This window comes from Notechis scutatus, chromosome 1 (assembly GCF_049901735.1).
Source record: "Notechis scutatus isolate UNSWTSFEM ecotype Mainland chromosome 1, rNotScu1.2, whole genome shotgun sequence".
NCBI lineage: Eukaryota > Metazoa > Chordata > Lepidosauria > Squamata > Elapidae > Notechis > Notechis scutatus.
The window spans coordinates 275,411,471-275,429,153 of NC_142009.1; the positions used below are offsets into that span (position 1 = coordinate 275,411,471).

The following is a 17,683-nucleotide window of genomic DNA, read 5'->3' on the forward strand; positions in this document are numbered from 1 at the left end:
AAAAATCCATTGTGTATCTGACTAAGTGAATTTCATTTCTTTATTAAACTTTAATAAAGGTTTCCCCTATTCAGTCGTGACCAACTCAAAAGGTCTATCGGTATTATTCATTTATTTATTTACATGATTTATATAGCCACCCTCTCAAATTGCCTTGGGGAAAAGCTCTGCACCTCCAATAAGATCTGACAACTTTTAAGTAATTCTAACAGAAAAGGTGCCTTTTCTGTTGCTGTGCTTGTCCCCCAAAGATATGGATAATGCTGACCCTGCCTGCTTTTCCCCAGTCATTGAATCAGGAGGATTTGAGCTCCTGCCAGTTGTGACTGTCTATGTCTTTAATAACCTTGATGGACTTTTTTGAATATGTTACATTTCATTTTAGCATTCAGAGCAATAAAACTAGCTGGATTCTGTTAAACGTGCCAGAATTATCCTGGTAGAATTAAATGTGGGAAATGAGAAAAGAATTAACTTAGCATTACATTACTGAGCTACAATTTTTTTGACCTTTGATCTAGTGATCTTCTTGAAATCTTGATGATCCACAGTTAATTGACTCCTATTTATGGAATTGCTAAGGAGTCTTCTCAAAGTTAAAAAAGGATATGGAACTCAAAACCTTCAACATGCCCATACACAGAAATTGTCAGATATTGCAGTGTGAAATTTTTCTTTCTCTTACTTCTCCAGTTGGCTATAAGAGAAAGGGAGAGAATCATGTTGATTTTTTTAAAACAGTATATTTTTCTGACATTTCACTTCTTTTGAAATAACTCAAAATGAAGCAGAGGTGGTATATTCAGCAGGTTCTGACCAGTTCTGGAGAACCGTAGCGGAAATTTTGAGTAGTTCAGAAAAAACAGCAAATACCACCTCTGGTTGGCCCCGCCCCTTCCATTCTCTGCCTCCTGAGTCCCAGCTGATCGGCTGGGTCTTCTTTTGTTGCCCTGCACAGGAGAATGGAGCTGGAAAGCAGGTTAGTGGGGTGGGGAGGGAATGGGATTTAGCAGTAACCTTTCCCTGCCACGCCCACCAAGCCATGCCCGCCAAGCCAAGCCACGCTCATCAAGTCACTCCCATAAAACCGGTAGTAAAATTTTTTGAATCCCACCACTGAAATGAAGCCAATTCAGTTCTAACCAAGAACAGTATTACATAGTCATATGATAAACCTTTCTGGAGGAACCCCTGTCCTGTGACAACCTGTGATCTATGCAATACCCATTGCAGTAGTTGGAAGCTAAGGAAAGCTATATGTAATACTGTTCTTGTTTAGAACTGAATTGGCTTCGTTTTGAGTTATTTCAGATCTAAGTACTTTTGTGTAGGTCTAATTATTGTGTACTTCAAGAATCGTTTTCAGTTAACCAATATGTTAGAAATGGGAAATAGAGGAAGTATCTCCCTTAAAGATTCACAATATCTTTTTCTGAGTGGTTTTTCTGAATTTTTGACTAAGGAAATAATTTCCATAATATATTATTTGATATGCTGGGGTAAAAATAATAATAGTAGTAAAGGATGATGTATATATGGAATGTTGCTTTAAGTGTTCGTCCCACTTGAAAGTAAAAGGTAATTTCAAGTTGACTTTCATTTGAACTTTGATCTTTACTTCCTTAGAAGAAGCTGTTATTTGACAATGTTGATTAAAAAAACTAACAAAAATGTAGAACTGGATTAAAAACATAGAATTGGATTTAAACCAGGATTCTGCAGTTTTAACAAATTTTTGTTATTTTGATTATTAAATCATTAGATGTAAATATTTGTGTCTTTAATCATTAAATGTAAATGTTTATGTCTTTGTTAGGACAAGTGAATTTTGTCATATAAACCGTGAAGCAGAAGGTGATGATAGGAGATTGCGAAGGCGACAAAATGAGAGGCTCTCTTATCAAGATCGTTATGAAACAACATCAAGGAGGCATCATGGACCATCACAGAGGGACTGGAACTGGGAAAAGGATAGTTTCTTAAATTCCAAGCAAGGAAAATCCATCCACTCTTCAAGGAATTCTACTAACTCAAACAGACATCTCAGCAGCCAAAGAGAACAACTTGGATGGCATCAAAATGGTTCCAGAGGACCTCCAAGTCGATATCATAACTATGGAAACACTGGAGGTATTTGGCATCAGAAGGATAGAGGTGCAACATCAGATTGGCATCATCATGATAGAGGAAGAAATTCCAATTGGAGTTCTGAAGCAAATAATGTATTTTCCAACTGGCAATCCAAAAATGTAGGGGGGCACTGGAAATCTGCTCAACAAAATGGAAATGGATGGAACACTGGAAGAAATAGAGCTGTTAACAATAGTTCTCAGGTAGACAACATGGATACTTCCTGGTTAAAAATAAATAGTGTACAGGATAAATACAGCAGTGAAAATTGTACATGGCAATGGCAGAAAGGTGTGGAAAATTATACCGGTCTTGATCATAAAAATGGCAATCCTGATTGCTTATTAGATTTCACAAGTGACCAGCTACCTTCAGATCAATTGCTTAATTTTAGTTTTTCTGAGCACTCAGAAAGTAAGAATTCCAAAGTCAGTAGAAAGTCCAGTAGTCCTTCTCGAGAAAAGACTAGTCGATGGGCTCCTTATCCTTCCCAGAAAACTGTAGAGCAGCAGCCACTGTCTGAAGATGTAGCTAAAACATCAGAGAAAGCATTGTCTCAGCTTTCTTCAGAAACAGCAGATCCTAAAACCAGCAACCCTAAAGTGAGAAAACGAGAAAGTTATTCAATATCTTCAACTAACAGTAAGGCATCCCCTAAAGTTGCACCATGCAAGGTGCCAGTGGCCTGCACAAGTGAGAACAAGTCAAGTAAATCTGAAAGCAAAAATAGAAAGATGCCCTCCTTGAAGTCCCCACTTCTAGCTATTCCAGTTATTATATCCTCTTCTAGAAGAAGTTCAAAGGGTCTCTTGAAAAATGCCCATGTTTCCTCATCTTCTGGGGAAGTCCAAAGTCAACTGAGTACAGAGGTTAGCAGTTCCTTGAATAAATCCAAGCTGAACAATAATTCATGTAACTATAGCAGTTTAAAAGGGAACACACCTCTGTTTAGCAGCAGTGAAAGCTTAAACAAAGCATTAGAAAAGGCCAAAGATGAACCCCAGCATAGTTATTCTTTTCAGAAGTCCAGGTCAAGCTCCAGTGGAGATGCTCAGAGTGATTGGAAAGAAGAACAGAAAACTGAAGACTCTTCACATGATTTGAAGATACATGAAGTCCAGACCAAAGAAGTAGAGAACACAAACAATGAAAATAAACCAGGAAGCATAAATACTCCCTCAAAGTCTTACTCCTCTTTTGGCCTTGCTGACCTTGATCACATTGCTATTAAAAATGATAACTGTTTAGATGAATTGAATGGTGCTAATAAAAAACACATTGAACTCCAAAAGGAGACCCCAGACTCTTTGTCAATCTATCCCTGCGAGTTAGATATTGAGTTGAAAACAACTCTGGAACAAAATGGGGATGAAGATGTTACAAAATCAAATGATGCTGTTGAAAAAGAAGATGAAGGAGATCATTCGAATCACGAGCTGCTGAAAGGTACTACAGGCCCTCTTCTTCCTGAATTGAGTAAACTTGGGTTCCCAGCTTCTCTCCAAAGAGACCTGACATGGCGCACTAGCTTAAAAAATAAAATTAGCTCTCATTTGCCTGAGCCAAATCTCAATAACGCACGGCGCATTCGAAATGTGAGTGGTCACCGGAAGAATGAGACAGAAAAAGAATCTGGACTGAAACCTACTTTGAGGCAGATCATCAGTGTGTCCCGTAGAAGTGTAAACTGGGAACAGGTTATTCAGCAGGTGTCAAAGAAAAAACAAGAACAGGGCAAAGGTTTACCAAGGTTTGTAATCTTACCAAGGATGTTATTTTATCGCATGTCTGAATTGTGTGTGTATTGGGGGGTGGTATCTTTCAGGAGAAAACACACAAACTAAAAATTCGTTGAATAAATGTATTTATGTATTTGTATTTAGAATTACTAACAATATTATGAAATTAACATAAATAATAAATTATATTTACTAAATATCACAGGAAAGCTCTAAAGGTGTAAAAGTGACTACCCCAATGTAGTATATGCAATTAACATCGAATTGAGTACAAAATTGTAAAAATAACCTTAGGATTTATTTCCTAAAATCTAGGGGATATTTAAAGAAACTTTTATTTAACTGGATTATGAGCTTGGGAATAAGAAATATGTTTATTTTAATAATAGGTAGTTATACTTGATACTTTCCAAAATTACACTGAGGTTTTTCTGCCTTCCCTTTAGTTTGATTCACCAATTAACTGAACATTAAGATCAGTATTCTTATTGCAAAAGATATCTTTACATTTAAATCAGCACATAGTCAACCTATTGAACAAGATTGACTGCTTTTTGAATAGGATTTTAGTATTTAAGATTTCAATAATGTACATTCTTTTGCTCATATTGTGTTGTAATTATGTAAAATTGATTAAAAGTTTTTAATCTCTGCCTTCCCACCCATTTCGGCAAAGATTAAGCTGCTATTTTACACTTATATTGAAAAACCTGTTAGCTCATCAATATACAGATACAAGATAGGGTTTAGATAATTTATATGCAAGCTTCTTACATGAAATTAAATCTAATGAAAAACTCTTAACTGGAAAATCTTCAGTAACATTGGTTCATATATAATCCTAGAAAGGGTTGTTTGCTTTTCCCCTTTTAAAAAAACCTCTCAAAATGGGCCTAGCACCACCCACATTTTGGAGGACAGCCTTCAATGAGCCTTACAAAGCTCTTGAGTAAATGGAAGTTGCACTAATCTAGGTTATGCCAAAGTTTTGTTTTTTCCCAAAGGCAACTGGACTTTCTTGGTTTTTTACCTTAAAAGCGTTTCACTTCTCATCCAAAAGCTTTTTCAATGGAGAATGGAACGATTTATATTCCTTAGCAGTCATCTGGCCTTTAGCTCCTTGAGAGCCATTGAGGCCACTTGGGGGTTTATCTGTACCCTTAGGGTCACCTGAATCAGTGCAAATGGGTGTGGGACTGCGTTGTAGATGGGATAGGTGGTGTCATACCCCTCCCCCTCTATTAAGAGAGGGCTATTCAGTTTTAATATTGATGGCCTCTTTGAGCCTTCTCAAACCAGTGGTCTTCATATATATAATGTAATATAAAACCCTTCCATTCCCCACCATTTAGCCAGAACTGAAAAGCTCCTGGATGAGAAGTAAAACATTTTCAAGGGAAAAAAACCCAAGAAAATCCAGTTTCTTTTTGAAATGCACCTTTGGGACAACTGTGACCTGGATGATTGAGAATCTCCATAGACATATTCCACATTATGGCTTCCAATGATGTGTGAATCTGGTCAATATTTTGCTCATCTAACAGTGGCTAAAAATATTAACTTGGTTTTATGGTAAGTCCAGTTAATGGTTTGTAAAAGATAAAATAATTGAACTCCATAGTTAGAGAAACCCAGTAATGTTGCTGAAGTATTTGTAGATAAAATTTAAATTTAAAGATGCCCTCAAATCCAGCTGTATTCCCTATAGTTTTCTGAACAGCAGTAGGAAGTAGATTGCCATTGACATCTTCTAGAATGCCTTTCTAATTCCACCATCTAGTCCTACAACCAGGATTTCCCCACACTTAGCTCTCCTTACCTTTTGATATTAAACAAATTACCTAGTTGAAAGAAGTAGTTGTGTCTTTTTTAAAAAAATGTTTCACTCATATATGTATCATGATTGTGTTTTAAGGTTTGGCATTGAGATGGTTCCGCTCATCCAGAATGACCAAGGCCTTGAGTTGGATGAAGACGTTGACCTCACCAGTCTTGAAGGATTCCAGTGGGAAGGGATATCTATAGGTTCCCCAGGAACAGTTAGGAAACGTAGCCTCTCGGAAAGCAGTGTGGCTGTCGATAAGACAGCCTCCATTTACAGTTTCTTTAATAATCAAGGCACAAGTAAAGAAGACAAGCTGAAAAAATCTGGTTCAGTTGCCAGCTCTGAGGATATCACAAGCAGAATTCAGATGTTAGAAGATACTGCGGTTACTGTAAAACAGGAGTCATCTTCTCTTCCTTCCTCCCCATTCAAGAGCGACAGAATTGATTTAACTTCAAGTGAAAGGAAACTCAACCTCAAGACTACCCCAGATATCCCAATCTTTAGTACAAGCGAAGTCCAGAGAAACCTTGACTCTATCGTTCATCCATCTGTAAACAAAGGAACATTGGAGAGTGCAGAAGAACATTCCACCCTGGTTTCAGGCCTTGTAGACATCGGCACTCTGGATGCAGCTACTGATAGCAGCTATACATCAAGCAATGAGCAGAACGATAGCCAGGGAATGAGAAAGAAAAGAAGAGCAACAGGAGTAAGTTCTCTGTATGCTACTAGAAGTGATTTCATTTTATTTGTAGTCATTGAATTCATGAACCAGCCTATGAAAAACATCCATAAGCATAATAATACTTTGGTAAAAGAATCATTTAATGTAGAATCCCATCTCAGCATGTTTACCTAAAGAGACTTTATCTAATTATGATAGTTACTTTAATCTAAAGCAGCCTTTCCCAATCTCGTGAAAGTATATAGTTTTACCTTCCCTAATTCCCCAGTAAGCACAATCAATTACCATGTTGAATGAAAGACTGTAGGAGTTGAAATCCAAATTGCAAAAGCTGGGGTATACTGGATATTTATGTGGGTGCTTATTTGGGTCATAAAAATATTGTACTGTCTTTTATCACTTTCAGGCTAATGTTCAAGTGCCTTCACTTGAGACCTTCAAGAAGAGATTGGACCGCCATTTGTCAGTAATGGTGTAGGGTCTCCTGCTTGTGCGGGGGGTTGAACTAAATGACCTATAAGGTCCCTTCCAACTCTGATTATGTTTTATCTTTTCTAAGTTCTTGCTAGGATGGTATCAGTAATGAAAAATCAATGCAGAGTCTTGGTTACATTTGTTTCATTATATTGCCTGTGGATTAAACTGAGGTCACAATAAAAGTATGCCTGCATAATTTAAGTTCACTGGTTTGATTATTTCACTTGAAATCATTCTCATTGAAAAAAATTACTATTTGTTCTGAACATGATTTGCAAAGCCTTAAAGTACCATGGCTTAAACTAACTAGAAACGTTCATCTTAATTTCTAGGAGGGCTCCTGTCCTGAAATCCCAAGTTTAGAAAGAAAGACTAAAAGAAGGAAGATCAAAGGAAAAAAAGGTGGGTGATTGCAGTCAATTAACATTTCATTATTGTGATAAACAATATGTGATTGGCATTGGAATAACGTATTGAAACATTGAATAATTAAATAATGAAAGCCTATAATTTAATTCAAATATTTGTATCAACACTAGAACTACATAAGCCTGAGGAATGTAACAAATATGATTAATAGCACTATTTTTATTTGCCCCAAAATGTATGATGCCCAGGTGCCACACTGTTCACGCATTGATATGGATATATTATACAATAAAATAAACTTTTTAAAAATCTCATTATTGTCTTAAGTTTATATTTTAGGAATTTTGTGTATGGTAATAATTGTATTCCCTGTGGAGACAGAAGTTTGGTTGTCTTCATGTTCCTTCATGATTTCAGTAAGCTCATACAACATACAAGTAGTCCTCAATTTACAACAGTTTGTTTAGGTGACTGTTCGAAGTTACAATGGCACTGAAAACAAATGACCTATGACCATTTTTCACACTTATGACCATTGCAGCATCCCCATGTAATTTACATTTGGATGCTTGGCAACTCACATTTATGACAGTTGCAGTGTCTCAGGATCACACGATCCCCTTTTGCGACCTTCTGACAAGCAAAGTCGATGGGGAAAACCATGCTCAATTGACAACCGTGTGACTAATTTAAGAAACTGCATTGATTCACTGTAAAAAGAATGTGACGAGAAAAGTTGTAAACTGGGACAAAACTCACTTAACAAATTTCTCACTTAGCAACATAAATGTTGGGCTCAATTGTGGTCATACGTCGAGGACGACCTGTATTTGCTCTGCATAAGAAAAAGGTGTTCCCAAGGTTTAGGATGGAGCTCGAACAGGTGACATACACAATCGTTTTCTAAATGTTTTCCCAAATGACATGCGCCTCCATTGTGTTTTACAACATCATCTTTTTCAGAGCGTTCTCAGGTGGATCAGTTGTTGGTGATTTCCCTGAGAGAGGAAGAATTAAGCAAATCATTACCGTGCGTAGACGAAAGCCTCCTGCAGGCTCGAGCAGCTCTGCAAGCAGCTTATATTGAAGTCCAGCGATTACTTGTATTGAAACAGCAGGTTGGAATCTATTCGCTTTGGTTTCCACAATTTCAGAAGGATGTTATTTGCTGGTCCTTATTTAAATCTCTTTTATTTTCTAGATAGCAGTAGAAATGGGATCTCTGAGGACCCAGAGGATCCAGATCCTACAGGGGTTACAAGGTAACTTTGCTGACTTGGAGTTGTGTTCCATTTGGATCTTGGCTTTTGGCCTGGTATATAGAACAGGAAACTGAGATGTTCTCCGATTTCCAGTTTCCTCAGTACATTTGACAGCTTGATAGGGTCTCAGCAATCAAAAGTCTTTTCTGTAGTCAGCGAAGTACATATTTACTTATTTGGAGAATTCTTTGGTTTTCTCAATTACTCAGATTTCTAAATCGAGCTCCTGGCATCTTCTTTTTTAATCTATCTTGGGTGATCCTAAGCATTATTTTACTAGGACAGTGATGGCTAACCTTTTCCAGTGATGGCTAACCTTGCGTGCAAAAAGTGCACGTGTGCGCGCACACCTCTGCGCATGCGCGTGCGACCCCCCCACCGCACACCTCTACACATGCACGTGCAACTCCCCCGCACGCCGCATGCCTCCCACATGCGTGTCCCCCCCACGCATGCGCGACAGATACCTGACAATCAGCTGGCTGGCGGGGGCGCACGCACATGCACAGAGGGACTCTTCTAGGCGACCTCTCACGTGCTGGCAGAAGTGGCTCTGCGTGCCACTTACGGCACACGTGCCATAGGTTCGCCATCACGGTGCTAGGATGTGAAATTAAGGATATATGCTATGGATTGCACACATTTTCTTTCTTTGGAATTGTTATGTAGACTTTAAAAATATTTTGACCATTTTGTTGTTCTTTCGATTTGTGGATATAGTTTGGTTAGAACTCCATCTTTGACTTGCCAGATTTCTGTAGATTTCCATCAATTTTATAACCTAACAATTATAGTGCTGGTGTAATTTCATCTTTTAACATTGAGAGTTTTGTCAGTGGGGAATATTTTCTGTGGTATCTTGGTTGTTGAGATCTCTGCAGTACAGAAGTTCATTTCTTCCATTTTTCAGAACAGTACAGAATTTTTTTTAGTGCAGAATTTCAAAAAAAATGGACTCGCTCTTGATCCCACAGCACTCTCAGCTTTTATGTGAATTATTAGAAGACGAAAGGAAGCAGGTGGGGAATGTGCTTCCTGGACAAGTCAAGTGTATGAAGGAGAATATTTGTAGCTCAAGGATCCTTGGTGGTCTCTGAACTTCGTTCTTTTTTTACAGACGTTTCATTACCCATCAGTGCCAGTGAGTTTGGAAAACCTCAAGACAGAACTTGTGCCACATAATATTCTTTATTTTTAAAAAGCACATTTTAATGTGGAATATGTTGCTCCCTTCTTAGAAACTTACGAGCCTTCGGATCAATTGCAATCGCAACAGCCACATCACAGCAGCTCAGGTGAAAAAAGCCCTGGCAAGCACCATTTGATACAGGATCCTACTACTAATGCAGGTCTTCTTGCTCCTCTTCTGGATGCTGTTCCACCTATCTCTGCACAAATCCCTCCTCCTTCTGCAGCCCCTGTCCAAGAAAAGGCTGAATCTACATTCCAGACTGCTGGTGACGTTGCCCCCATCACAGTCCCCGATTCATCCATACAAATCAAGCAGGAAGCTGTGTCTCCAAAGCTTAGAGAAGATTTCTTGAATGTTCTTGAACAGAATACTCCACGTTTCCCCCAAGCAGAGCTTCATTTGCAAGATAGTATGTTGGTTTACTGTACATTAAAATTAAGTTGATCCCTCTTTCTCTCCCTCTCTCTCTCCCTCCCCCCCCCCCATTCATTGCGATTACGGAGTCTTAATTTTGGATGAAAACTAAGGTATATCGATCCTTCTCTCCTGCTGGGCTGCTTAGTGAGCAACTCTAATCTTTAGTAAGTTCAGCATATACACTATGCAGAAGTGGTAGAGAAGTAAATTCATGACAACAGTTGTGATGCTTTAACCAGTCTGTGAAGGAGAGAACAATTCCCAATTATTTACTGTAATTGAAGTAATTTTTTTCCTCAGAGATACTATTTATTTGAATACTTCATTAAATAAATGTGTCAGAGCCCAATTCACTCATAGGTTGGTATTGCATTTATGTCTTCCTCCTGAGAATTTCACAGCTTGGATACCTTTCAATGTTGCACTAAGGTTGTGGTTTCCTAGGCTTAATTATGTCTTACTTCTATTCCAATTTTAGCTAAATGTTAATTTGAGAACAATTTTCCAGAGGGTTTCATTGCTATCTATATTGTATAGATGCAGAAGTCATGACAGGAGAAAATGACTTGCCTCAATACTATTTACAGGAGTTGGAGCCAATTTAATATTAGGCCCAGAGTATGAAATAATATCCTGATTAAATGCTTGAATTGATTATTGATTTGTCACAAAACATCATATATAATGAAGCACGTTGTATAACAGTTAATTGTTCAATTAGGTGAAAAGAAATATTCCATCTTCTTTCTTCAGGAAATACAAGTCAACAGCCTTCACTGTATCCAGTTATCACTGCTAGTATGTCATTGTCAGAACTTATTGATTTCCAAAAAGCAAATCAAGATATTCAGAAATCTATTCCAAATATGATGGGGACAAGGTTATCTCGCCATTCTTCCCCTACTAATTCAGGATCAGTATCTTCAGTGAAAACCCAAGGCAAGATAAGTCCAGTGGGCAATACCATATCTGGACCATGTACTGGCTCATTTGAAAGCCAGTCATTTACTTCTGAACTTGCTGCAAATGAAAATAATAAGCAGCCAACTGAACAGCCTGAGCAGATGGCTTTCTCTACCATGGTCTCCATGGAATTCAAGATAAGCAAGAAGAAAAAGTTGAAAAAAAAGAAAGCACTCCGAGCAGCCCGTGTTCCTGAGAACAGTGATACAGAACAAGACGTGACTGATTCAAAACCAATTAGGAAAGTAAAGACTGTAAAGATACCTAAGGGGGGAAAAGTAACAACATCCATCCCTCCAAAGCAAGTGGATAGTGTGGCTGCTCAGGAAAGAAAGAGGAAGAATGAGGAGAATGACAGTGACACATCCCTTGAATTTGTGGAAGTCCCTAAATCTCCTCTGGAAGTGGTGGCCATCAACTCTTCAGAATCAGAAAGAGAGAAACCAGACAGCCCTTCTAAGAGAGATACCTTGAGCTTCACAGAGAAACTTTTGAGAGAGTCATCTCGGTCGGGCTACGGTGAAGTGAGCTCTACTAGTGAAATTGGAGTGAACTATAAAGATGGCATTGGTAGAAGGTGAGCTGACAAACTATATGTGTACTGATTGTTGTCTGCATTGTAATGGCTTTTAATCTGGTTAGTAAAATATTAGTGCTTATGGATTCTTAGGGGCAATATAATTGGTATTCTTAACATTTAGAAATCCTTTAGAAATTCTAAAGGAATATTCAGGGAATCCTTTAGCTGAGAAATGGTTTAGAACAGGGGCGGCTAACCTTTTGGACCTCAGGGACCACCAAATTCATAATTTTAAATCCTGTTGACCAGAGACCCTGGGAAAATCCCCCAAAAAGTCTGTAGGAAAATTCCCCACCCTGTTTTCCTACTGATCAATCATTCTTTATTTGGGATCGCAGAATACCTTCTCCAGCTCTGTTCTCATGGGGGGTGAGAGAGAGAGAGACTTGGCTTCATGCAAGGAAAGCAGCAGAAGCAACAGTCTTTCTTTCTCTCTCCCAAACTCTGCCAGAAATGAGTCTTTGTGAGACTTGTTGTGCCGGTGCAGCCTCTTGAAGCAGGAGGCCTTGCAGGTTCCCAAAGACTCAATTCTGGCGGAGTTGGAGAGGAAGAAAGACTTTTGCTGCTTTCCTTGCGTGCAGCCAAAAGCAGAAGAAGAAAGAAATGGAAAGAAGCAGCCTGGTTGCCAGGCAAGGCGCATGGGGTGGGTGAGGCAAGTTCCCCCCCTCCGCCCTTTCCCCCCTCCCCTCACTACCTCATGTTGTTCGCAATGTAAGCAACACAAGCCTTGTGTTCCCGTGGGCCATGTGCGCAGTGCAGCCTTGTGTTCCCGCACAGCCTGGATTAATTGCTTTGGGGGGTACTTTGGGGGTGACATTTCTCTGTGAACCACCAAAATTTTTTTGCAGACCACCAGTGGTTGGCGACCACTGGTTTAGAAAACAATTATATTAAATTTGACATACTGAACCATATTTAGCAAACCATTTATGACAAAAATCCTTGAGAAAAGTTTCATTGTAGTTTCTGTAGAAAGACTTACTCCTCTTTCATAGAATATTTTTCCAGGAAGATTCTAATGTAGTGTTAGGTTTGTAATGGTGTTTTTTCCCCCTAAACTACTTAAATTACCAGTGGCATTCTCTTTCTTCTATAGTGTGGCTGAGACTCAGACACCTATATTGTCATTACGAGGATCAAAAACCTCATCAGGTACATCTGTCTGCATATTGATTTTCTTAACAGCAAAGTAAGTGTAAGATCTTTTGGAGGAGAAATGAAGCTGTAGTTTCTTGGAATTCCGTTGCTTCATACTGCTTTAATTATGCACTTTAAAATATTCTGAAATTTCCAAAATACCCAAGCTATTTTTTTTTTTCTGAGACTGACTCAAGGTTTCTTATATCACTTGCTTGCCCTTTGATCTGCCTGGTGAAAATTATTATTTTTTCTTTCTTCTAGCCAGTAAATTATTTATTATTTCTTTCTGTATTTCTTTGTATCTACTCTGTATGAAGAAGGAACTCTAAGACTACTTTGAGATACATTTTGACTTAAGGAATTTAATCATTTGGAACCAACTTTTAATTTGAGATGCACTTCAGTAAACTTTTGAGGAGCTTTAATGTAAATTTTTTGGCTAGATGACAATAAAATATTGTTCAAAGCTAATCATTTTGGTGCTATACTTATTTGTAACATATATTTGAATGTATTTGGAGAACGTTAGTGTTACTCTTCCGGTGATGCAATCAATTTCCATTTCTTTTCCCTCATGTTTAATATTCTCCTGTGGTGACAGTAAGCTTTTTCTGTATGGTTCCAAATTGTATCTATTCAAGTTGGTACCTTTTTGTACTGTATTTCTTCCTTGACAAATTGCAGTTTAGTTCCTTTTCTCAACTCTTTCAATTAATAGGGTCAAAACAAACTTGAGTTGTTGCTCAGTGGAAGGGTTAGATTAAGGGAGACTGATCAGACCTTGGAGGATTATTATGGGTTGGGAGAAGTGGCATGGAAGGCTAGTAGCCTTTGCACATGTTGAAGAGAGGGTGAGGACAGCACTATGCTGCACTGGGTAATGGGTACAAAGAAAAAGAAATGGTTGGGTGGGAAGGCAAAGGGGAGCCATTAACCATTCCCAATACTATAGAAGACTAAGTGCACTTTTATGAACAAAATGTTTAATTGGAAGCTTTGATTTGTATTTGCCAGAAGTGTCTTCAGAGCCAGGTGAAGATGAGGATCCCACAGAAGGGATATTTGAGGGGCATTCAGCTTCAGTGAATGCCATTCAGATTTTTGGGAATGTGTTGTATACCTGCTCAGCAGACAAAACTGTCCGTGCGTATAACTTAGTGGTAAGTACAGCTGCTGAAGAAGTTGCAGTTGGATTGTGACCTCTTTGACCCAAAGAAAGTCTTGGGGCTATTAAAAATTAAATAATTAGAAAAAGTGGAAAAGTAGACATTTCAATATTTTTTAGACTGCAACTTTTAACAGTCTTGGGATAAATGCATCTGTTCCAGAGGTGGTATTCAGCAGGTTCTGACCAGTTCTGGAGAACCGGTAGCAGAAATTTTGAGTATTCGGAGAACCGGCAAATACCATATCTGACTGGCCCCGCCCCCATCTATTTTCTGCCTCCTGAGTCCCAGCTGATTGGCTGGGTTTTCTTTTGTTGAGGACACAGGAGAACGGAGCTGGAAAGCAGGTTAGTGGGGTGGGGAGGGAATGGAGATTTTACAGTATCCTTCCCCTGCCATGCCCATCAAGCCAAGCGAAGCCCATCAGAACTGTGTGCCATACCCACAGAACCGGTAGTAAAAAAAATTGAATCCCACCGCTGATCTGTTCAGTTGAAACTGAAACCTATTCAGTTTTGTGGGGAGAGATGAAGGAAACTTTAAAATACTTATAGAACTCTGTTTTAGAAATTAATATTTGGAAGCTATTAATCAAATCTAGTGAATGCCATATGATACTTAACATCTCTCTTAAGAAAAGAAACCAGTGATGGAAATACAAAATAATTCAAAACAATAAAAGAAGTAGCTTCTTGTTCCTAGGTTTATGCAGACATACGCGTGCTGCTTCATGAAAAAATGGTGACAAAAGTTTTCTTACAGAGCTTAAGTTCATATGAAGTTGCAACTCTTGAAGGAATGGTGGAACTTGCTAGAAGACAATATTAGGCAGGTAGTTTGGGGCTATGCTTATTTGTAAGTATAGCCCTCAAGTAGACCTCAACTAACAATTGTAGTTGAGCCTAAAATCGATCATAAGTCACTGCAGTTGTTAGTGAGTGACTAAGTGACCGGGCTTAATTTTACAACCTTTTTTTTTTTTGAGCGGCCATTATGTAAACATCATGTTCGTAATGTGAATCCACTTTATTCTATGGCGCTTTTTGCTGGAAAAGTAAGTAAACTGGCAAAAAGTTGCACCTTAAATTGCTTATATCTCTAAGAGCTGCCTCTTTATTGTAAGTGCCAAGAATTGGTGAGATGGCTTCCCGCTTTTTTTTTTTTTGGGGGGGTAAATACAGAAGCAGAGGTGCAAGCCCCAAAATAATTTTAATAAAACTAGAAACAACCCCCCCCCATCCCATGTGTGTGGTCCTTGCTTTCTCTCAGAAAGGGTGATCTCTACCTCTTAAAAGTCATCCATCCCAATTTAAATACAATCTGACCACATTTCATTCTTTTTATAGAACAGGAAATGTGTGGGTGTCTTTGAAGGGCACACTTCCAAAGTCAACTGCCTCCTGGTAATCCAGACAACAGGGAAAAATGCAGCACTCTATTCTGGCTCCAGTGATCACAATATAAACTGCTATAACACCAAGGTAAATGATAATTGTTGATGCAACTAATTAACCAGGAGGAAAATGCATTGCCTTTTGTAATTCTGGATTCTGAATTTGTTCATTTTCTCCCTATGCCAATTGTGATGGATTAGCACTGGTAGACTTCCGAGACATTTTGGAGTCTGATATTTCTTCAGCTCTGTGCATCTAAAGCAGGGATCCCCAAACTTGGCAACTTTAAGACTTGTGGAAGTCTGGGAGTTGAAGTCCACAAGTCTTAAAGTTGCCAACTTTGGAAACCTCTGATCTAAAGCATCTTCTAAGCATCTAAAAATTTGAAGTGGCTTCCAGAAATAAAAACATTTTCACTGATGCAAAGTGATAATCCTTGGATAACAATTTAAAGTTTAAGCCAAATTTTTTATATATTTTTATTATTTGTATGCATTCCTTGATCTGAGATTGATAAAATTCTTGGCAGAAGTCAAGGCAATACCGTGTGCATTACTTCTACATTGTAGAACAGAAGACTAAACATAAGACTTTAAAGCAGCACAGAGTTAAAGATATATTTAGAATTCAGTTTTTCATTCTTCCAGTGGTTTTCAGCAGCAGACTTACACCTAAAGCAAGTTTGGTTGTACGTTGAGAAACTTAAACTGCTATATAAATGAAACTTTCCTTTTGCCTTTATAGTACACATAGTAGTTTAGATTTCTCAATGAACAAGAGAGTTTCCTAAATAATATACTTTCAAAGCTTGTGTTCAAGCTGCTTCTTAAGGCTATTTACTATGAGTTTAGTAAATCCTACATTTTTCCCTTAATAGACAAGAGAACTTACTGATCAGTTTAAACTGGATGAGCGTGTGCTTTGCCTGCACAGTAGATGGAGGATCCTTTATGCTGGCCTTGCAAATGGAAATGTGGTCACTTTTAATATAAAGGTCAGTATAAGAGATGTAAACATTGCTAATCTCCAAGAAGAAAGGCTGCTGTAAAGGACAAATAATATTTGAAGTTCAACTTGCATAAAGAAATAAGGGGAAGATTTATCTGGGCACAGTCAGAGGTTAGTTGATGCATAAGCACAATCAGACATAAATTTAAAATTTGCTGGTGCAATAGTTACTGTGAAAGGAGTCCACCCATACTTTTCTGTTTCTTTGAATTATTTTTTGTTTCAAAATTAAAATTAAGTATTTGCTATGAGCAGAGTGTATCTTAAAGAAATTCACTCCATAAAAAGTAAACAACACTGTTTCTTAATGGAAAAAAAAAACCATTGTTTTACAAGTCCAGTTATAAGGGGATCTGGAATTTGTGGGAAGTCATTCATATAATTAGAAGTAGGATTTATGCTCTTAGATCTGGAAGGAAATAATTGTGTCCAAAACTTGTGTTTAGGTTGTATTTTCTTCCCCCCCAGAACAACCGACAACTTGAGACTTTTGAGTGTCATGGTCCTAGGGCAATTAGCTGCCTGGCTACAGCTCAGGAAGGGGCACGCCGATTACTGATTGTGGGATCCTACGATTGTACAATTAGTGTGCGAGATGCCCGAAATGGACTGCTCCTTCGAACCCTTGAAGGTCATAGCAAAACAGTACTGTGTATGAAGGCAAGTACTTTAAAAAGAAGACCTTTTATTGAAATGGAGCCATTTGAAACAATTAGTAACTTGTAAATGAAACTCATATTTTTTCTTTTTTTTGGCTTGATGCTGTTTCATCAGTTCTGAGGAGGTGAAAGATGAGAGACAGATGCTTTACACATAATAGGACTTTTGGGTCATCCAACTCAATTGTTGTTTGGATATTGTTTCAAAGACTTCAGATGAGCCTTAGTCCAGTAAAATGATGAGAATTGAACCTGGGACCTTCTCTAATATAAGCATATTTGTTATTTTTTCCTGAATATTTTTATTAATTGAGTTTTACTAGAGATAAACATAGATTTCCACTTATTTCTTCTTCCCCTGTTGAGATCCTTCAGCGATCTGTTCACCACTTGTTTTTTGTTTGCAACCCAGTCCTTTTAGATGGTTTCTACAAATGCCATTGCTTTTAGTGTCACTTCTGCTGATTAAACCAATGCTTCACCTCTAAGGTAGCTTCTTCAGTTATCTGTTGGGTACTTTCTCCTTGGATATGCCATTACCATCTTTTTCTGACACTTATTATTTTCTCATATTTTTTCAGCGTCTTCTCATATTGTACGTTCTAATCTATTCACTAAAAATCAATGGAATTATTGAGATAGCAGAAGCAGTTTAGACTGAGTCCAACTTTAAC

The 17,683-nt window shown here is 38.1% G+C and overlaps 1 protein-coding gene across 2 annotated transcripts in view; it reads left to right on the top strand.

Annotated features, from left to right (window-relative positions):
* ZNF106 (zinc finger protein 106) overlaps window positions 1–17,683 on the top strand; it is a 51,640-nt gene that overhangs the window by 22,419 nt on the left and 11,538 nt on the right. Inside the window, exons 5-16 of one of the 2 annotated variants that reach the window (XM_026671038.2) lie at window positions 1,817–3,880; window positions 5,785–6,406; window positions 7,192–7,261; window positions 8,192–8,346; window positions 8,430–8,490; window positions 9,729–10,091; window positions 10,853–11,639; window positions 12,739–12,794; window positions 13,797–13,942; window positions 15,295–15,429; window positions 16,220–16,336; window positions 16,819–17,010. In XM_026671038.2, coding sequence (XP_026526823.2) covers window positions 1,817–3,880; window positions 5,785–6,406; window positions 7,192–7,261; window positions 8,192–8,346; window positions 8,430–8,490; window positions 9,729–10,091; window positions 10,853–11,639; window positions 12,739–12,794; window positions 13,797–13,942; window positions 15,295–15,429; window positions 16,220–16,336; window positions 16,819–17,010 — 4,768 coding nt within the window. The remainder of the gene's footprint in view (window positions 1–1,816; window positions 3,881–5,784; window positions 6,407–7,191; window positions 7,262–8,191; window positions 8,347–8,429; window positions 8,491–9,728; window positions 10,092–10,852; window positions 11,640–12,738; window positions 12,795–13,796; window positions 13,943–15,294; window positions 15,430–16,219; window positions 16,337–16,818; window positions 17,011–17,683) is intronic. The other variant, XM_026671042.2, reaches the window with a different exon arrangement.